The following is a 17,876-nucleotide window of genomic DNA, read 5'->3' on the forward strand; positions in this document are numbered from 1 at the left end:
TAAAATAATATTTTAAATAATATACAATTAAACGGGTCTTTTATTGCCCCTTTTCTACTATATTAACTATCAAAAGTTTCCTCTGCTTCTTTCTTCTCTTTCTCGGTGTCCCAAGAATCACAGCGAACTTCTCTCTATTTCTCGTTCTCTCTTTCTGTTCTCAAGAATTACAGCCCGTAGAGAAAGTTTGCGTGCAAGATTGACTGCCGTAGCAGTAGTGGAGAATACCAGAGCAGTCCTCCAGTTGCCGATGAGCACCAACTAGGTGTTTTTGGTATACGATACTTCATTGCCTATTTTGGTTAATTTGGTTAGAGCAAAACAAAAGAATTTTCTTCGAAATAGTAGAGTCTAGAGATGAGGTTTGGGAGAAGATCAAATTCGGAGTCTATGCTTGGACGACAAAGTTGGCGGAGTTTAACCATCTCTTTATCTCACACAGGTACTGAGGGATTAAAAATTTCTATGGACGAAAGTGTGGTAGTTTTCGTTCTTTGTGCTTTGTTTGCGGATTTCTCATCCGCTTACTTATATTTTGTTTTCATATTATAATAAAAATTCGTTTATAATAAAAAGAAAAGATATATATTCTGTGCTGAATTTTATTTAGGGGTAAATGCTCGTCGGAATGTTGGCTTGGTGAAACTTTGAGATAAATTGGTGTAACTGATGAAGTAGTATCAAATATAATGGAAGCTTAATTTTGGCCTATCAACCAATTGGGTATAATTTGTGTACAGGTCAGTGACAGTGCTTTTCCACTTGACGCCTTTTCAACCAAGAACTCAAAATTATAATCTTATGTTCAGAAATTCTGCTGTTGTGCCAATGACTTGTCATTGTTTTGTTTGAGTAGGTGGTGGAAAGAGTATTGGGATGGATATTGAAGCTATTTCCTGGAGGGCCGCAGCGAACCAGCAAGCATCTATGATTTTGTAATAGATTTATCTGGACGGGACCCATGGTGTGCAGAAGTTGTATCTTCCCCTCTTCCTTTGCAGTGGCAAGATATAGGCTGTGGTTTGTATACTAGGAGTGACCCCGTGTCCATTCTTTTTTCCAGAAAGGGGGAATATCTCAACAGTGCCTCCCTAGATGATGTTGAGAGGTTTCTTGGCAAAGTCGCCATTATTTAGTAGGCCTTTTCTATGTTTTTGGGGCATTTAGAATCAGAAATTTTTTTTGTATTAAAGGGAGATTTTTGCAGCATTTGCGAGACTTATGCGGGGGTATTAATTGTACAAGTAAGTTGGGCATTACGTATTCTAAAAAATTCTTTTGACAACAGTAATCTTGTTACGTTATAGAACAGCCATATTACGTGAGTTGTAAAGATGCCGTAGACTTTTTGGTATGAAATGTCATGGAATGAATTTTGCTGATTCGTCCGTTTATTTCATATTAATTTTCTTCAATTTATTTCGTAAAAAATCATATGCTATTATGAACTGATACCTGCCTCGTGATTGGGTATTTTGCTTGCTAGGTGGTTTTCTTTACAAAAATTATTTCAAGAGAAAATTTTACTCTTTAATTATTTCAGACGCAAGAATAAAAAGCTCACCTCTTGATGTGAACGACCTTGACTCACACACTACTGAATGATAATTAAATTAAATTGAGTTACTGGCTATCTGGTGAAACACGGGTAATTAGTCCAAGCAAACATCATGTTGATTCTGAATTTGCTTGTTATGCTCATGAGCTCGTGTACTAATCGGGTGATAGCAGCTCCAGATTCTCCCTTTCCGTGGAGTCCGGGTAAATAATTGAAACTCAAATATTTACAACTAAATGTCCACTTAATATTAGTCTCCCCCTCCTTTTCTTGAAATCTGCTATTTGTCAGCCAAAAAAGCAAAAATAAAAATAAAAACTTGCGAAACTAAGCTATCTTCCACAACCTCAAGTAAAAAATTTAGAAGGCAAATCTAACCTTTTAGTCGGAGGCATATGCTGAATGCAGGACAAAAAACATGTATTTTACAAAGGGTTAATAGCCATCAATAGTAGCATCATGGAACCACAATGGTAGTTCTTTTTTCACTGGGACATAAAAAATGATCACGCAGACACGCTTCCTTCATGACAACAACAGGGCAGTGACAGCTTTCCTAAAGGATATCTCATCAAGTAGTTGCTAAAAGAGAAATTATCTATAACTTGATCTAAGGTAGGTAAATAGACTGCTCCAGCTATTAGATTAAAGTAATGGATTTTTACTGATCTAACTACATAATTATACATTCAGGGCCGATGATGAGATAGAACAAGAAAAGTAATCTGAAAAGAAAATCGAGGAGGTGAATATACATTGTGGTGTTAACTGGAGAAGAAACATGAAGCTAAATCTAAGCCAAGTCCCTGTTATTGCAAAAATTCAAAATCTGGATTTCCAAGAAGCTCTGCTGCAGGTTTTACACCTCTGAAGTCTGATTGCTGGAGAGAATTACAGATATCATCTATGGAGAAGGGGATGCTGCACAATTAGAGAAGGTTAATCAATCATGAGCTTTTATTGTTTTTATGTTTTGTGCTAAATATCTGTCTTTTCATGGTACCTCGAATTTTCATCCAACAAAATGGAGTCACTATCGGCTTCACTAAAATCCTTGGTCATTTGTATCTTTATACTAGATACTACCTAATAAGATAAATATAAAGTTGAGAGAGTGTCAGTATACTTTAAAATAGTTAATATTTTTCGAAATCATGGTCCGCCATTATTATATAACTGAAATGAAGTTGAAAAGTATATTGAGGAAGAAAAATGAAAAAAGAAACTAACTTCTGGAGACACATTACACGTGTCATAATCGTCATCCCAGTAGAGTGTACAAATTCTATGAAGTTGTTGAATGCTCAATATCTGCAAACAAATCATAAATAGTGGTCATAATGTTACTTATGCTATGGATCAGAATACAAATCACATGCTCAAATAAATTAAGATATCTTGGATTCAAAATCTGCACGTAATATCGTTCTTTTCTCTCTCTAATAGCTTTTTCAGTATTAGGAAAAAGACAAACACATCAGGGCCATCTTACAGAGCACAAGTCAGTTGTAAGATCTTCATATGTTATTCGAGACTTCTGGTGTATTACCTGCATCAAAAGATGCTTAATTACTCTTAGAAATACATCAGTCAGGGGATATTGTAACAATTTCATTCTATATAACATAAAATAAGGTTAAATGGTTGTAGAGATTTTAGACAAGTACGATGCCATAATTAATTCGACCACAAATATCCCAAAACTGGATTTATTATAGAATTGTTTTACAAACAGGTTTGACAGGCAAAGGACAAGAGAAACATACCAAGAATCCTACAGCCTGACGGACATGTTTTAATTCATCCCATGATGAGCCTGCATACTGTAAAATGACACTAATTTTACAACCTCCATATGGTGGCAATAACTGTTCAAAGTATGTTCTGGAAGCATGCTGGTAAAGTAACACTCGGTTTTCCTGCTATATTCAATGGCATACGCCAGGCTCATTAAGTATTCTTGGATCATATATATTGCATTTAGACCCCATACGATCCAACATTAATAATCTACTATATAATTACCAAATGTGGCATTGGATCCTTCTTATCCTATACAACTTGCATTATAATAATGAAAAATGCATAAATTAATTCGCTACAACCAAAGCTACCTCTTGTGCATGTCTACACCAAAGTTCTAATTCATCTAATCCTGATTTTATGTGCTCCCCATTGCTAAATGTGCAATACTCTTTGCGAAGGAGAAGGCTGCAGAAAAATGAAACATTGCAAATGAAGAGTAAATTTCTGTGGCATTAGCAACAGAAACACCACCGAAAATGTTTTAAGCACTACCTATTAAAAAGCTGTACGTTTATATAAGAGAAAATTTGGGTGAAGATTTTCTGAACCAGGACTGGAGGAACCTGAAACAACAAGTTCAATAAGCTATGTTGCAGAATCATATAACAAGTTTATGGTAGGTTTACATACAAAATTATCTTTCATAGTGGTTAGAATCCCATTTAGGCTCTCAGTGATGCTTTTCCAATGATTTCTTGGAGAACTACAGCTGAATGATCCGCCAGAAGATTGAGGTGCCTGAAGTACTCGTCGAAATTGAAATTCCAATCAGCTGAAATCATTAGCAAAGCAAATTCAACAAGAACAACACCACGCAAGCCTTTATCCCACTAAGTATAGTCGGCTATATGGATCCTCTTACATCATTGTACTCTTATCTCCTATTACATTTTCATCTATATTATACATACCATGCTTATTCATGATAATCCAAGTCTTTTGTGGTCGCCCTATTCGACTGTCTATTAATAAGGATACTGGTCATGGTCTCGCATCTCCTAATAGGAGCTTCTATTGGTTAGCAAGAAAATGTGGCAAATAAATAATTCTTTCGACAGATGCATGGACAGAGGTCTTTGTAACGTCATGTTAACTTTCTTATTCAACCAGCTTTTCTAAATGGGGTTTGTGTTCTCTTAAAACCTCGAAGAAATAATTGTAGAGTCATAGATATGGACATGTTTTCATTCTCTTGCTAGTGCAATCTCATGAACTAAATTGATTATATAATCCTCATTAAAAAGAGAAGCAAATTAGTAAAAGATCCATTGCACAAGCATTCTAGGACTGATTCATACCATGACTCTTACTGTCTTATTGAACTGGTTTTTCAAATAGGATTTTATTTTCTGTGATCTCATGAACAATTTGATTATGTAATCCACTAATCCTACTTAGGTAAATTGAGACTCGTGAAAAATAAGAGGTAACTTTTAAAAAAAACTAAAATATCCGTAGATGGTTATCCCGAACAAAACCAAATAAAGTAGGAAAACTAAATTTCCCAAATGGGAAAATCCGACCTGGATAGACAAAGAAACGAGTGACGACAATTCTTTTTTTGAGTTTTCCCGAATGATTCCGTAGATCTTTTCAACGTAAGCAGTCAATTGCTCCTTGAAAAGCAAAGCCGGATACTTGGCCTCAACTTGGTAAATCCCATCAAGTCCACCTATTGAAAGGTGAGCAGAAGAAGGCGACGAGCGAAAGCCCTGAAAAATTGCTAAAAATCATATTGCTTACTGCCTCTTTTGGTGTGCTCAACGAATTGCTATTAAGAACGTCCAAATCTAGTCACCTTTCGTGAAATATTTCTGGAAGGGTCTAATTATATGTATGTTGAAACATGTATGGTCTCCGTACCTGGGAAATCCTTCCAAAAAATGAAGTAGGTTGGGGAGGTTTTTTTGGAGTTGAACTTGTAGCTTTTAGAGTTTGCTGAAGTAAAAACAGTAGTGTGGATGTGTTTGAAAGCCAATAAGCTATATTATCGGTGTTTGCTTCTTCCTGCAACAAGATACAAAGAAACAGTATTAATTAGGCCAGCTGTGAAATACAAGATGTTGAACTACTTCAACCCAGAAAGAAAAGGTTTATGACTCAATTGGCCACAACCAACACTCAACCTTTAGGCAAGACAAAATTCACTTGGTCATTTTGGTTCTTTGGTTCCTTAACTAGACATAGATATGTGTGAAAACCAGCAGTGTCAGCTCCTATGTTTTTTCAAGATTTCATATTTTCAATCAATTGAAAATAAACATGTACTGGACATCTCCGAGCTTAATAAAATTTCTCGATTAGTCCATTAAAAATAAACAGATTATCAGTTTCTGTAGATTCCTCAACAAATACTTTAATCTATCTCCAAATCAGCAGATGTAAAAAACTCGGAGAAAAGTTAAAATTTCACTAACAAATTAGCAGTGTGTGGTGGTGATTTCCGTAAGCATAAGAATACATAATGACTAATATATCCAGATCTCGTACCTCTATTGTAGAACCTACGCTCTGAATAATACGATCAAATATGCTAGTTCTATCAGCTTCAAAGGATTTCCAGTGAATAAGGCATTTGTAAATGGTAAATGCACAAACTGGTTTTCCTTCACTGAACCCAAGGTTTTCCGTAATGCACCTGATTAGAGCATCTATATTCTCCTGGGGGAAAAAAGAAACATGACTAATTAAATTTTATTTCATCCAAAAAGTTCATATGTTGAACATAAATTCAGTTTCTCGACAAGGAAAGACAGAAAGATGTGACTTAGAAGTATTGAACCGATACTAGCAGCAAAACATGGCAACATTACTCAGTTTTAGTTCTTTTTCTTTCTCCTAAATTACTTCCTTTTTCATAGCAGGCACATCCAACAGGTTTCGACCACTGGGAACACAAAGGCCAGCTGTAACCTTCTTTTTGAAGCACAGTATGATTTATACGTTTTGCCTGGAAATTCATCCATAGCCCAAAAATGGTCCAAAGACTCAAAGCAGAAAGTTATGCTTTGTGGAAGCCCTTTATTTATAGAATTGATAATATACCAATATTTGCTCATTAGCCTAAGAAAGCCAAAAATAGCATTAAAAACAAAGTTTAAATAGCTCAAAGGAGCATACTCGTTGTCTTTCGATGTTAGATCTTCGCATCTTGTTATCAAATTCAGTGCCAAATTTTTTGGAAGGTGCTGCGTGTAGGGATTCCTGAATCAATAACTTTTAGAAATCACTAACGAGCACCAATGTGGCTTTCATATATTTCAACAGGACATGCAAATCTCTTAAAACTATTGTCTGTATAATCCACTTACAAAATTGCCATTCTCCAAGGGCTGCAAAAGGAAAACAGAGGGCCTAAGAACCACAAGAGTAAATTCAAAATTACAACTGAGATTTTTGATGGAATCCTAACCATTGATTTTTGAACTAAATGTCCAGAAATTTTCCCAGCAGGAGAATTTAACGAAGCTTGCTGACGGAGAATATGGTCCTCTGATTCCATATCTGAAAGTTTCTCTTCAAGCCTATGATATAAAACAATGGAACAATATCACAAGCCCCAGTAAATAGTATGTTTTAGCTTTCTTAATTTCACGTGAGATTAAAAATGAAACAGATTCAAGAAACATGATTGATTAATTCCATGATATGAGTTCACAGTTTTCTGATGAATGGTTCATGAGATAAGGTTATATTAAAGTAACAACCTTTGCATTGTAGTCTTCAACTGAATTATCATCGACTCTGTCTCCAAAGTTTGCTTTAATCGGTATTCGCTAATCTTACTTGTTTCGTCAAGCTTTTTCTCCATTTCAGCGATCTCATTTTCCAGTGACCTAACTAAAGTCTAGATGAAAAATTAAGAGAATCCAATCATCATTAGAAGCCTCAAATATGATCTCGCGAAGGCAGAAATGAAAAAGATTTTTTAAACTCACACCTTTAGCTTCTCGTTTTCAGCTGTTAGGTTTTTGACCAGTTCATGATCAAAAGCAGGGACCTCTTCTTGATTAGGGACTTTCTCGGAAACCATATTTGACGGTTCACTTTCGTTTATCGATATTTCTTTACTATTTTGAAACTGCAGCTGCATTTCCTTTAGAGCAGATTGCAGTTCTGCAATTTCCTGATTTTTAGCTTCCTCGATATCAGCCTAAGAAGAATAAATCCAGCGATTAGGGGAATGCCATGAAAGATTCCTGTTTTGCTCTTTCGTACATAGTAAAAGAAATGATAGTACACTAGATAAAACAAACTTCCTCATAAATTATAAGGTTTATGGAAAATGCAAATGTAAATTTAAACAACAAATCACCCTCATGCGTTTCTCCAACTGCAGTTGCCAAGTTAATTCTTCAACATACTTTTCCAACTTGTTTTTGGCTTCTTGGAGTGCACCAGTTTCCTTTGCTGCCTGATTGAAATTCAAGAAAAAGTTACTGGATAAAGTCACCTTTTCAAAACAAATTTGGGTGCTTTAAACATAAGTTGAACAATTGAGAAATCATGAAGCATTCAGATTTCACAATCAACATCCTATTTACATGTTGGCCTAGTCTGAGAGCGAAAAAAATTCGGATTAACAGAAGCAACAAAAAAGAAGCTGGAAAACTTATTTCTACAGAAAGCAACCAAACATAAACACAACTTAATGCAAATGTCGTCTAAAAGCTAAATCTGAGACTTGTTTGCTTCGGTTTTCAAAGTGCTCCATCATTTGCAAGATAGATTGTTTCCCATGGTGAATCATATATAATCATAAGAGTTGAAACAAAAACATTACTTATGTTTCAATCTTCTCTTTGAATTAACAATCTGACACAAAGGCTAACATAAGTTCTCTCACCGTTTTAAGTTTTTGCAGTTCCCTTCTGGCCATTCTTGATCTCCAGGCACATTGAGTGGCAATTGCAGCTACCTTCAACCATAAATACTGATTGACGGCATAGAATCCTCGCCAATGACTCTAAATAGCATGAGAGAGGAACCATCAAATATAAAATATTCACTGTCGTATATCTAAATTAATAAACTAACTTTCTGACCTGCAGAAGTCAATGGTTCGTAATAAATAAATGGATGTGAAATTATACTTGTGTTACGAGGAACTTCGATGATAATTACTCAATTTACGAGAACTTATTACACAAGCACCATATGTTAGAAAATCCCAGATAGTTTGCAAGACTCAAGCTGATTTCAGCATAAAAGAAAACAATGAACAGAAAATGTACATATCCAAATACAGCCGCCAAAATATTATGACTGAAAATAAATAATGGAATATGTCCCTGATAATTAATCAAAATGCAGAAGAATTCATTTTTCTTCAAAAATGACTGTTAGTTACAACATTAAATAACTATCAATTCATTTCATTAACGCACTACCTGATTTTTCCTGGAACGGTTCCATATGGTTAAGTTTAGTGGGTTATTTAATTGAACACAGCATTACATCAAACACAATTAAAAATTGTCTCACATCGAAGATGTGCAGGCACAATTATGAATAATACAATAACAAGTTGATATGACATTATTTATAAAATTTCAGAAATCTAGTGGTTTAAATTTATTTTCCTTTTTAAAAAAAAAACTTTCTTGTTCATGGCATGATATTTTCATAACAGCAGTATTGAAACCATTGATCCTCAATAGGAAAAGCTGGGTTAGCCTCAGTAAGACAATAAGTTATGGATCCAAACATTTGCATAACCATATTTTAATTAATTCTGCATTTTTTTGTAAGTGAACATTACCTGAATGATGATAGCTGCTTTATTCTGCTTTCTTAACTGAAGCTCATCACGTGCAATTATCCCCCGGATCACGGCTTGAACGAGAATAGCAGAAGAGCACAACAATTCATAAGACTTTCTAGCCTTACACATTCGTGCACCTTTCTGGATCTTCAAAGCAGCAGTCTCTCTCTTCCTGTGCTCATAATGTTGGCGTGCTATTTGTCCTGGCATCACATGTAAAATAAATGTACAGGTTAAAGAAACGTGTATGATAACATGGGTGGATCGAGCAGGGAGAAAAGGTAGTCACCCCCTGGATTGAAAAAAATTAAAATTTTCTTATGTAATTTGTCCTAAAATCTGGGCTTCAGCCCCTCGATGTATTGATCTGCTCCCCACCCTCCCTTGCCCCAAAACGTAGGTCTACCACTACAGTAGAAGAAATAGATGTTGATAATTAACTAAGAATGAAACAAAAGGCATCAAATACCAGTCATTACCTCTGCACAGAGCTTGGATTTGAACAGCAGCTTTACATAATGAGATAAAGCTCTTACGTGCCAAATATGAACGGTATTTCCTCTGAATAATACCTGCAGATCTTCCAAGGACCTGACTCCGGAGATAATCAATTTCAGCCATCTGACCAGCTCTGAGAAAAACTTTTGTTTTACCAATCTGTAAAACCAGATGAGATTCAACACATAATTCAGATTATAGTTACATGACACAAAGAAATGATGATTTCAACCTCCTATGAAGGCAGGAAAAAAGGTCAGGAATTTAATTTGATATTCTGCAGAGTCCAACTCATTCAAACAAGCAGTCTTCATGGAATATCACAATGAACAAATATCTTCTAAAGCCCATTAACATGCAATTGGATGATTTCACAATAAACAACCAAAAACCACAAAATTCATGTGCAAGCTCCAAGACGTAAGGTAACAGCCTAATGTATAAGAGAAGTTAGGCAGAATATATATTACCAAAAGTACCTGATAACCTTTAATCCCAGTCTTCTTCAGAAGTCTTTGACACGCTGTGAACTCATTACAACTATCACAGAGTAAGGAATTAGAAAAATAAGTCTGGATACAGTCCTGAGAAATTTAGTAGAAGCATTATTGAAGGAATCTAAGAAAGTTGAGAAATCTAGAGCATATGATGGAAAGTAGCATTAAATTGACTCTTAACTGAATGAAAGTAGAGGAGCGCTCGAGGATTTGAGCCAAAGCAGATTTAAGCGAAAAAAGTGTGAGGCAAATAGCTGATTCCTTACAACATGTCGTTTTTCGATTACCAAAAAAATAAGGCATGAACAACATAACATCTTCAATGCAAATTCATTTATAAACATTCAAAGAAGACAACTTTCAGAAAAGCTCTTTCTAGTTATGGTTATCCTGAATAAACCTCTCATAAGACAATCTAACAAGAGAATAAATAAATTTAGATCACAGAAGAGATAAAAATGAATGTGTCATAATGGCAATGGTCAGAAACGTAGTTGTGTTGAAGGATCATCAATAAGTTGAAATGCATTTTTTTTATAAAAATTTGCAGCCTAAGTTACCATGCAAATTGTATCTGTGCTGGTAAAACGTCAAGAATGAAGTTCTATAGTTGATCTCGATTTTTATCTAGATCCACATTAACTAAACAATAAAAAAAGGCTGTGTGTTTGAAAATTGACATTTCTTAGTACTTTAAAAGAAAACCTTGTATTCAGCCCTGCATTTGTGTAAAAGCTCTTTTCCATGATATGAACCGGACGCTCATTAATGTCAATGTCAACAATGGCTGCTGAAAGTACCTTCCATCTAAAACACATGGCTCGAGGATTTTGAATCTATTCAGGAATTCATCAAAAGGTTTTCGACTAGGATATCCAGCACAGCTAATTCTGATTGCCTCCATTACACCCTGGAGACAAATTTCTCTTAATTTCAGAATGCTCACAAAAGCAAGAACTCCAGTTGAGGATACAAATGAAAAGAAATACAGAATCTCACCCCACAACGAAGTTGCTGAAGTACATTAGGATTCTCAAAGATAGAAGGCTTCAGAAGATTATTAGGCTTCACACAACGAACATAGTGTGGCTCTGTAGCACTGAGTGTCTCGAGCAAAGCTTGAAGTTGTTGCTGTAAAGTATGCGACAATGATGAACTGGAAGAGTAAAATCAAGATAGTATCTAATGTTCAAAATATATGGTAAAACATGAACCTTAAATCGAGAACCGATGGAAGAGAATTTTGATGATTTTGATGATTCCTCGGGTAAAGGTGGGAAGAGATTAGACAGAAAGGAGCAGCTTGATGCACGAAGGAGAGCCTGATGCTCAGGAACAACATAGTCTTTGTTCTTATCCAAAAACAGTTCTGTCTGATAAGTGACCTGAAATGGTGCATAAAATATGAAAATAAAACCTCAGAAGCATCTTTTTTTAGCGAAGTACTCCAATGTTTCTTCTTTTGCTAATGCATATAAAATGTGCATACATCACCAGCATAATGGCAAATGGTGAAGTCAGTCCGTGAGAACTTAGGCTTGCTAAAACGCTTATGATCCTTAAATGTCTGGTATAGCTTTTCCACAAAAGTCTCATGTGTAGATTTTGGAAACATGCTGCATGAAATACACAATTTAAAAGGTGTATGCACGGTAATGCAGATTATGATATCAGTTAAGATATGTGAATAAAAGTGCATACATACCAAGCCTCATCAAGAAGAGCAATAATGCCTCCAGGTTTCTAAGAAAAATAGATGAGATCGGAAATTAATTCATGAGGTAAAAAAGAGTGATACAGCATAAGACTAAAATGTCCTAATCAAAAAAATATGCCAACCACAAATTCCTTTACTTTACTTCTTCGTTGTTAGATGCTTCTTGGAAAAGTTTGCTTATTATAGACAGGCATCACTTTGTGTAACTTCAATACTAATAAATATACCACAGATAGTTAAGATCATAGAACATGCAAATAACTTCAATACTAATAAAAATACCACGTATAGTTAAGATCATATAACATGCAAAAGAACGCCTATTACTTTTGGAGACAAGTCTAACAGTAATATTTAGGCAATAATTCCGTCAATAAATGTGTCAGTGAAACACAAGTTTGCTCAGCAGGGTAGGGAGGAACATTATAAAGCAAAATGTATCGCCAGGTAATCTCATATCATAAATGTCATGTATAGCCACATTGTAAATCTGTGGATAATTTTCTTTCAAGTGTCATACACTCTAAAATATATCCTATATATAATGAATGATAATGGTTCTAACATCAGAAAAATAATGAACAAGTAAACATAATATTTAGTTACATAGCACATAGTATTTGATGTTCGAACCTTTTCAATAAGATCAAGAATATCTTGATTATCAATGAACTCTATGTAACTCCAATCAATTTCTTCTTTTGTATACTCTTCTTGCTCCATTTTGAAAACACGCTGCCACAAAATGAGTGTGATCTTGGACTCAACTTTTGCTTTATTTGAACTTATTTACTTGTAGAATTTATAATTATTGTCAACCTCTGACAAATGATAAGAGAATAGTCTGTCTAACATATGCGCACCTGATTGAAATGTTGCTGCAGTTTTTCATTGGTCAAATTAATACAAAATTGCTCAAAGCTGCAGCAACATGTTAACAATAAAAAAATTAGCAATCTAAAGAATTTGATATCAGAGTCGAGCATGAATATTATTTCATAACATTATCGTGCAGATGTCACATAGATTTACTTTCAAAATTGAGTTATTACAAAAAAACAACAATCACCATACACAGGATGGCACAAGTAAAACGCTCCTGTATCCTTTTCTTTTGTCATGTTCAATATTGCATAACAAATCAAGCAAAAATTATAGGACTGCATTCACCAAGACAGTGAGAACAATAGCAAAATTGCTGGGGAAAAGGCGAAAAAAAAGGCTGGAAATCAAGCATTCAAGTCCATAGGCATCATCACAATTAGCAGGGCTCTTATGCAGTATTTTGCAGTATATTAACCATCATAAATGACGAATATTAAGCATACCGGTTAAGCACCTGTTTGTCTTGAAACTCTCAAATCCATAAATATCCAGCACCCCAATTAAGGATTTTGAATCAGGATCTTGGCCTATGGAACTGTTGATCTTGTCAACAAGCCTGACAGAGAGCAAACATGGCTGAGTAAAGCATGCACTATAATGAAGATTCTAATAAGTGGTATACATTTTTTGACCAACCAGTCAAATAATCTTGAGTAGAGAATTTTAGCAAAAGCATCTCTACTGACAGCTGCAGCTTCTGGATCAAGGTTTTTTGTTATGGCCTCACCACGAGTAACAATGACCCTTTTGCACAAGGAATCTTCAAGGGACTTTTCATCACACCTGTACAGAGACTTTAGATGAAGTGTTTTTTGGCCCACATAAAAATTCCATAGCGTCAACCAGAGTGAATCAAGAATTATTCTCAGAGAACAAAATTTATTACATTAAAAGCTTAGCTGTTGTTTTCAGATGAAACAGAGACTGATCGTCCTTTGGCTGTGAAGCATCACTTTCACTAACCTTCGCAAACTCAATATTACCCAAATGAAGAATTGCCGCAATAGCCCGGAAAATTGCATCCTGTAAATTAAAATCTTAGTAAAGAATTTGAAGCAGCCGATATAAACACGATGTTCAAATTCTTGTACTTGTTCTTCGGAGCTGATCCCAACAACATCCATAGCCCTCCTTGTACAAAGGTACTCTTTAGAATCATCAACTCCATCCAATTCGTAGCAATTTGACTGGTTCAAATAATGAAACATCTTGGGATTTCCCAATTTAAATTTTTCAATATCCTATTATCAAGCATGAGAAAATTGGCTTCAAAGAATGGAACTCAAAAGGCTAAAATCATAATAAAATGATAAAGATTAAGGCAAATATAGTTCATTATTTTGTAAAATCTTGACAGGAACATAGAAGAAATCGACTTGAATAGCATAACATTATGTTCCATCCACCCCAAAGGTCATGCATGTTGATATTTCAACAAAAGTAGATTGAAAAGTTTCATTATATCTATAAACTTGCATATGATTCCAGTAGAAGGTGGTGTCTTAAAATCAGGGTCTCTATAAAAGGAAACTAAAATAATGACATCACATGCTACTCTAAATTTAAGATTATATATTAAAGCCAATAATAAAGAAAGGCGTATTAAGACCTCAGCAGATCATGTGCAAATAAGCTTTGGCTGAGCTAGTAGACAATTTGAATAAAAAATAATTTAACCCACATCAACTACATTTTACCTCAGCTGGTGCAGCACAAAGCATATAAAAACAATGATAGTTTCTTTCAGGATCAGATACTTGGCAAACCCGTGATCTTTCCAGTAAATAAGTTCTTATTGCAGCACCAGATATCCTACCACTATTGTTAAACTGAATCTCCACAAATTTTCCAAATCGACTGCAATGAGGATTTCGTAAGCAAAAATGGAGTAAATATCAACCATAACGAGGATGCAGGAGGTATTCTGAGTCAAAGTTAACTGACCTTGAATTATTGTTTCTCAGAGTCTTTGCATTACCAAATGCTTCCAGAACAGGATTTGACTGTGAACAAAACGAAATGTCAGAAATAGTTTAATGAAATCCACTTCTGGATGGAGGCAATGAGGAATGTGATCAAGACCACAATAGAAAAGCTAGATGTACATTCTATAGGCAATAAAAAAAGATCATATTTTTCAAGAAGCAGACCTCAAGAACTTGCTGCTCCACAGTCCGCCCCTCAGCTCGAGCTCTTCCTCCCATATGTGCAAGATATCTCATTAACATCTTTGTGCTTTCTGTTTTACCAGCTCCACTTTCTCCACTAACCAAAATTGACTGACTTATACCCTCCTTAATCATTTGTCTGCATCCAAAAGGGACATTTTTTTGAAAAGAACATCAATTACACTGATCAATACTAAGCATTTTGAAAAATCCAAAATGTTGCCTGTAAGCTGAGTCTGCAATAGCGAAAGGGTGTGGACTCAGCTCTCCAAGAGCAATTCCTTTGTACTGTTCCATCGTCTCAGTACTGTATAAGTGAGGTAACCGTTGAAAGGGATTCACAGCTATCAATATATTACCTGTAAAGGTCTGCAAAAAACTATGTTATTTAGGCTACATAAAACAGTACCAAACAAAAGTAAGAAAGATTCAGTAGTGAAGAACAAAATTACAGTTACATCACTCGTATTCAAGAAAAAAACCCTTGCGTGTGTTAATGTTGCTATGCTGCAAAACGTATTGTCTCTAAGGAGAAAATTTAATGAGAAAAAAAATTCAAGGAAAATACATGCAGCATTCCTTCAGTCTTGAAGAAGTAGTAAATTGTAATACGCTGAACATACTCACATATATTTCATCCATATCATATCGACTTCTCAAATTCTGTAGGACACCTGGTTCATGCAGATAAGTAAGCTTTGTCATATCATCCACACCACATGAAGGAGCCTCTGGATCTTTTGGATATACATTGGCGACATTGGCTACAACCTACAAATAAAGATGAAAAAAATATATTTACCTTGAAAAGATTTTAAATAGTAATAAGGAACAAAAACTACGCATTTATTCTGAAGGTAATAACAAGAAAGTTCCCAAAGGAAATACTAACGGTCTGCCCCGATGAACAAATCACTTTAATCTCTTCACCTTCAACTTCCATAACTTCCCCATCTATCCAAGCTAACTCAGGATCCTCCACCCATACATGAGATCCAGCAGCCATACTGGCTAAAGCAGCCTGTAAGACAAGTGGAACTCATTTTTTAAATACTTACTAAACCTATTTAAACAGCGATGCAATATGCACATATTTACAAATTGTTTTCTAACTGGAATTTGATTATGCAGTCTGTGGCGGCCAGCTTTAATTTGAATACTTGTTCAAACAGTTTACAGCGCATAGTATAAATAAGGAAGTCGCAAAAAAGGCTTTTAATTTGGTAATACAGAAGTCGATGACAAGACCAATGATTTTTAACTTCTTCAACTCAAAATTCCAGTAACCTCTTGAATGTAAGTAATTAAATATAGATTATACTGCTTCAAGCTAAAAATTATGGATAAAAATCTCATGCAATACGCGATCCGGTCATGGTCTATAAATCATGGAAGTAAGCTCCAAAATTACAAATAATTCAGAGACAATAAATGCAAAAACCAAAGTGCGTACCATTTCTGAGATCGGAAGCAGTCAAACTCCGATATTTTTCTTTCAAATGATCAATTGCAAAAAACCACCCATCTAACACTTGACCACAAAACGTCACGTACATACGAACCAAGGCACATTTACCTTAAAAACTAAGCATGCAAACAAATTCTACCCTCAAAAACAAAATATTTCCGCTCACTCTCTGAAATGCATGAAGAAACGATTGTAGGAATCGATAATGAGGGTTTATAATCCCCTTAATCGTCACAAAAAATATCGATTCTCGACCTTATCAACGAAAATCTTTCTTTGTATATATATATGAATGTAGATCAAACGCAGGCTAAGATCAAAGAAGGGATAGTAAAAGCACAAAATTAAAAAATTCCCCCTTCGCAACGAAATTTTCGTTTCGCTGGGGAATGGAAATCTATATCTTCTCCTCTTTTCTTCCTGTCTGTTCGGTTTTCCACATGCAGAGCAACTAACGTCTTGAATGCGATATGACTCTACTACCCTTGCTATTTGATGATAGATAGATAGATATAGTAAATAATTATATTTGTGTAGGGAAAAAGTGTAGGGTAAAAAATGCCCAAAGAAAATAAAATTCTTTCGATAATATAGTAAATAGAATTATCTCATATAGAACTCCTCAAAGTCATCTTAATCGATCTACATGTGAAGTTCGTTTAGACGAAATCACAACATTTAGTTCTTTTAGACAAAATAAAAAAAAAAATTAAAAGACAAAAATACACTATATTCCACAATTTTATTGGAAATATATTTAATAACTAAGGTGTAAAGATATAAACTATATTATAATAGGTAAAACTGTATTGGTAATTTTAATGGATATCCAAATATATCTTTATCATTTTTACAATTATTTGTTAGGATCAAGCGTTTACAATTAAGCCAAAAGTTATAGTTGTTATTCAAGCACAACTTTATTTTCTTATATTTGTGACAGCCTATAGTCCATCTATTTGAATGTTAATGGATCGGGCTGTTAAGTCTATAAATATGGAGAAGTGTGCGTCTATCTGTTGGTGATGTCTCTTATCTCCTAGATATCGGTCTTACACTTTTCTTATCGACTGTCATGTCCCCGACAGAGACAATATTACTCGTTAAGGTCTGACGTCACTCTTGTATGACCTACATAGCCAATCAGATCAAATACAACAACATCGCTACACGAAAACTTCTCAAAAAGTCACTCATGTAAGTTTAACCAAACAATATTTAACAACTAAGAAACAAAAAAATTAATTGATCACGTACTCAGGAGTTCTCACATTCTATTCTCAATATCTTATCATCTTAAGTCCTAATTACCATTATCCAATTACCTTAACATAGATGAAAAATTTATAAATAAATTCAAATTTACAAAATAATATTTTATGTACATACAAGACATGTGATTTGTTTACTATTATATTATATGCGATATCCATAAATGATTATGTTATTTATATTTTATATATTTTTTATAATTTCACAGTTGCTATTTATTTAAATGTTGTATACAATTGATTG

The 17,876-nt window shown here is 34.6% G+C and overlaps 1 protein-coding gene and 1 long non-coding RNA gene across 2 annotated transcripts; one reads left to right on the forward strand and one right to left on the reverse strand.

Annotated features, from left to right (window-relative positions):
• The first annotated feature begins 53 nt into the window (after window positions 1-53).
• LOC140978516 (uncharacterized) lies at window positions 54-2,349 on the forward strand. Its single transcript, XR_012175571.1, has 3 exons — window positions 54-442; window positions 611-1,244; window positions 2,252-2,349. It is a non-coding gene; the product is annotated as an uncharacterized lncRNA (long non-coding RNA).
• On the reverse strand, window positions 2,251-16,725 carry LOC140978514 (myosin-8-like). Its single transcript, XM_073443641.1, has 39 exons — window positions 16,347-16,725; window positions 15,786-15,914; window positions 15,521-15,664; window positions 15,117-15,262; window positions 14,876-15,032; window positions 14,670-14,728; window positions 14,423-14,582; window positions 13,817-13,966; window positions 13,612-13,748; window positions 13,362-13,508; window positions 13,180-13,281; window positions 12,704-12,761; window positions 12,474-12,575; window positions 11,829-11,866; window positions 11,613-11,739; window positions 11,338-11,508; window positions 11,123-11,254; window positions 10,924-11,033; window positions 10,106-10,166; window positions 9,608-9,785; window positions 9,126-9,331; window positions 8,211-8,330; window positions 7,680-7,778; window positions 7,305-7,517; window positions 7,072-7,211; window positions 6,777-6,888; window positions 6,676-6,696; window positions 6,485-6,568; window positions 5,855-6,025; window positions 5,228-5,371; window positions 4,888-5,076; window positions 3,995-4,102; window positions 3,857-3,927; window positions 3,673-3,769; window positions 3,325-3,381; window positions 3,051-3,107; window positions 2,789-2,869; window positions 2,562-2,644; window positions 2,251-2,479 (listed from the first exon to the last, which is right to left on the reverse strand). The coding sequence occupies exons 1-39, from the start codon at window positions 16,347-16,349 to the stop codon at window positions 2,368-2,370; spliced, it is 4,476 nt and encodes a 1,491-aa protein (XP_073299742.1). The 5' UTR covers window positions 16,350-16,725; the 3' UTR covers window positions 2,251-2,367.
• Window positions 16,726-17,876: the final 1,151 nt, after the last annotated feature.

Source organism: Primulina huaijiensis, chromosome 6 (assembly GCF_012295235.1).
Source record: "Primulina huaijiensis isolate GDHJ02 chromosome 6, ASM1229523v2, whole genome shotgun sequence".
Taxonomy (NCBI): domain Eukaryota; kingdom Viridiplantae; phylum Streptophyta; class Magnoliopsida; order Lamiales; family Gesneriaceae; genus Primulina; species Primulina huaijiensis.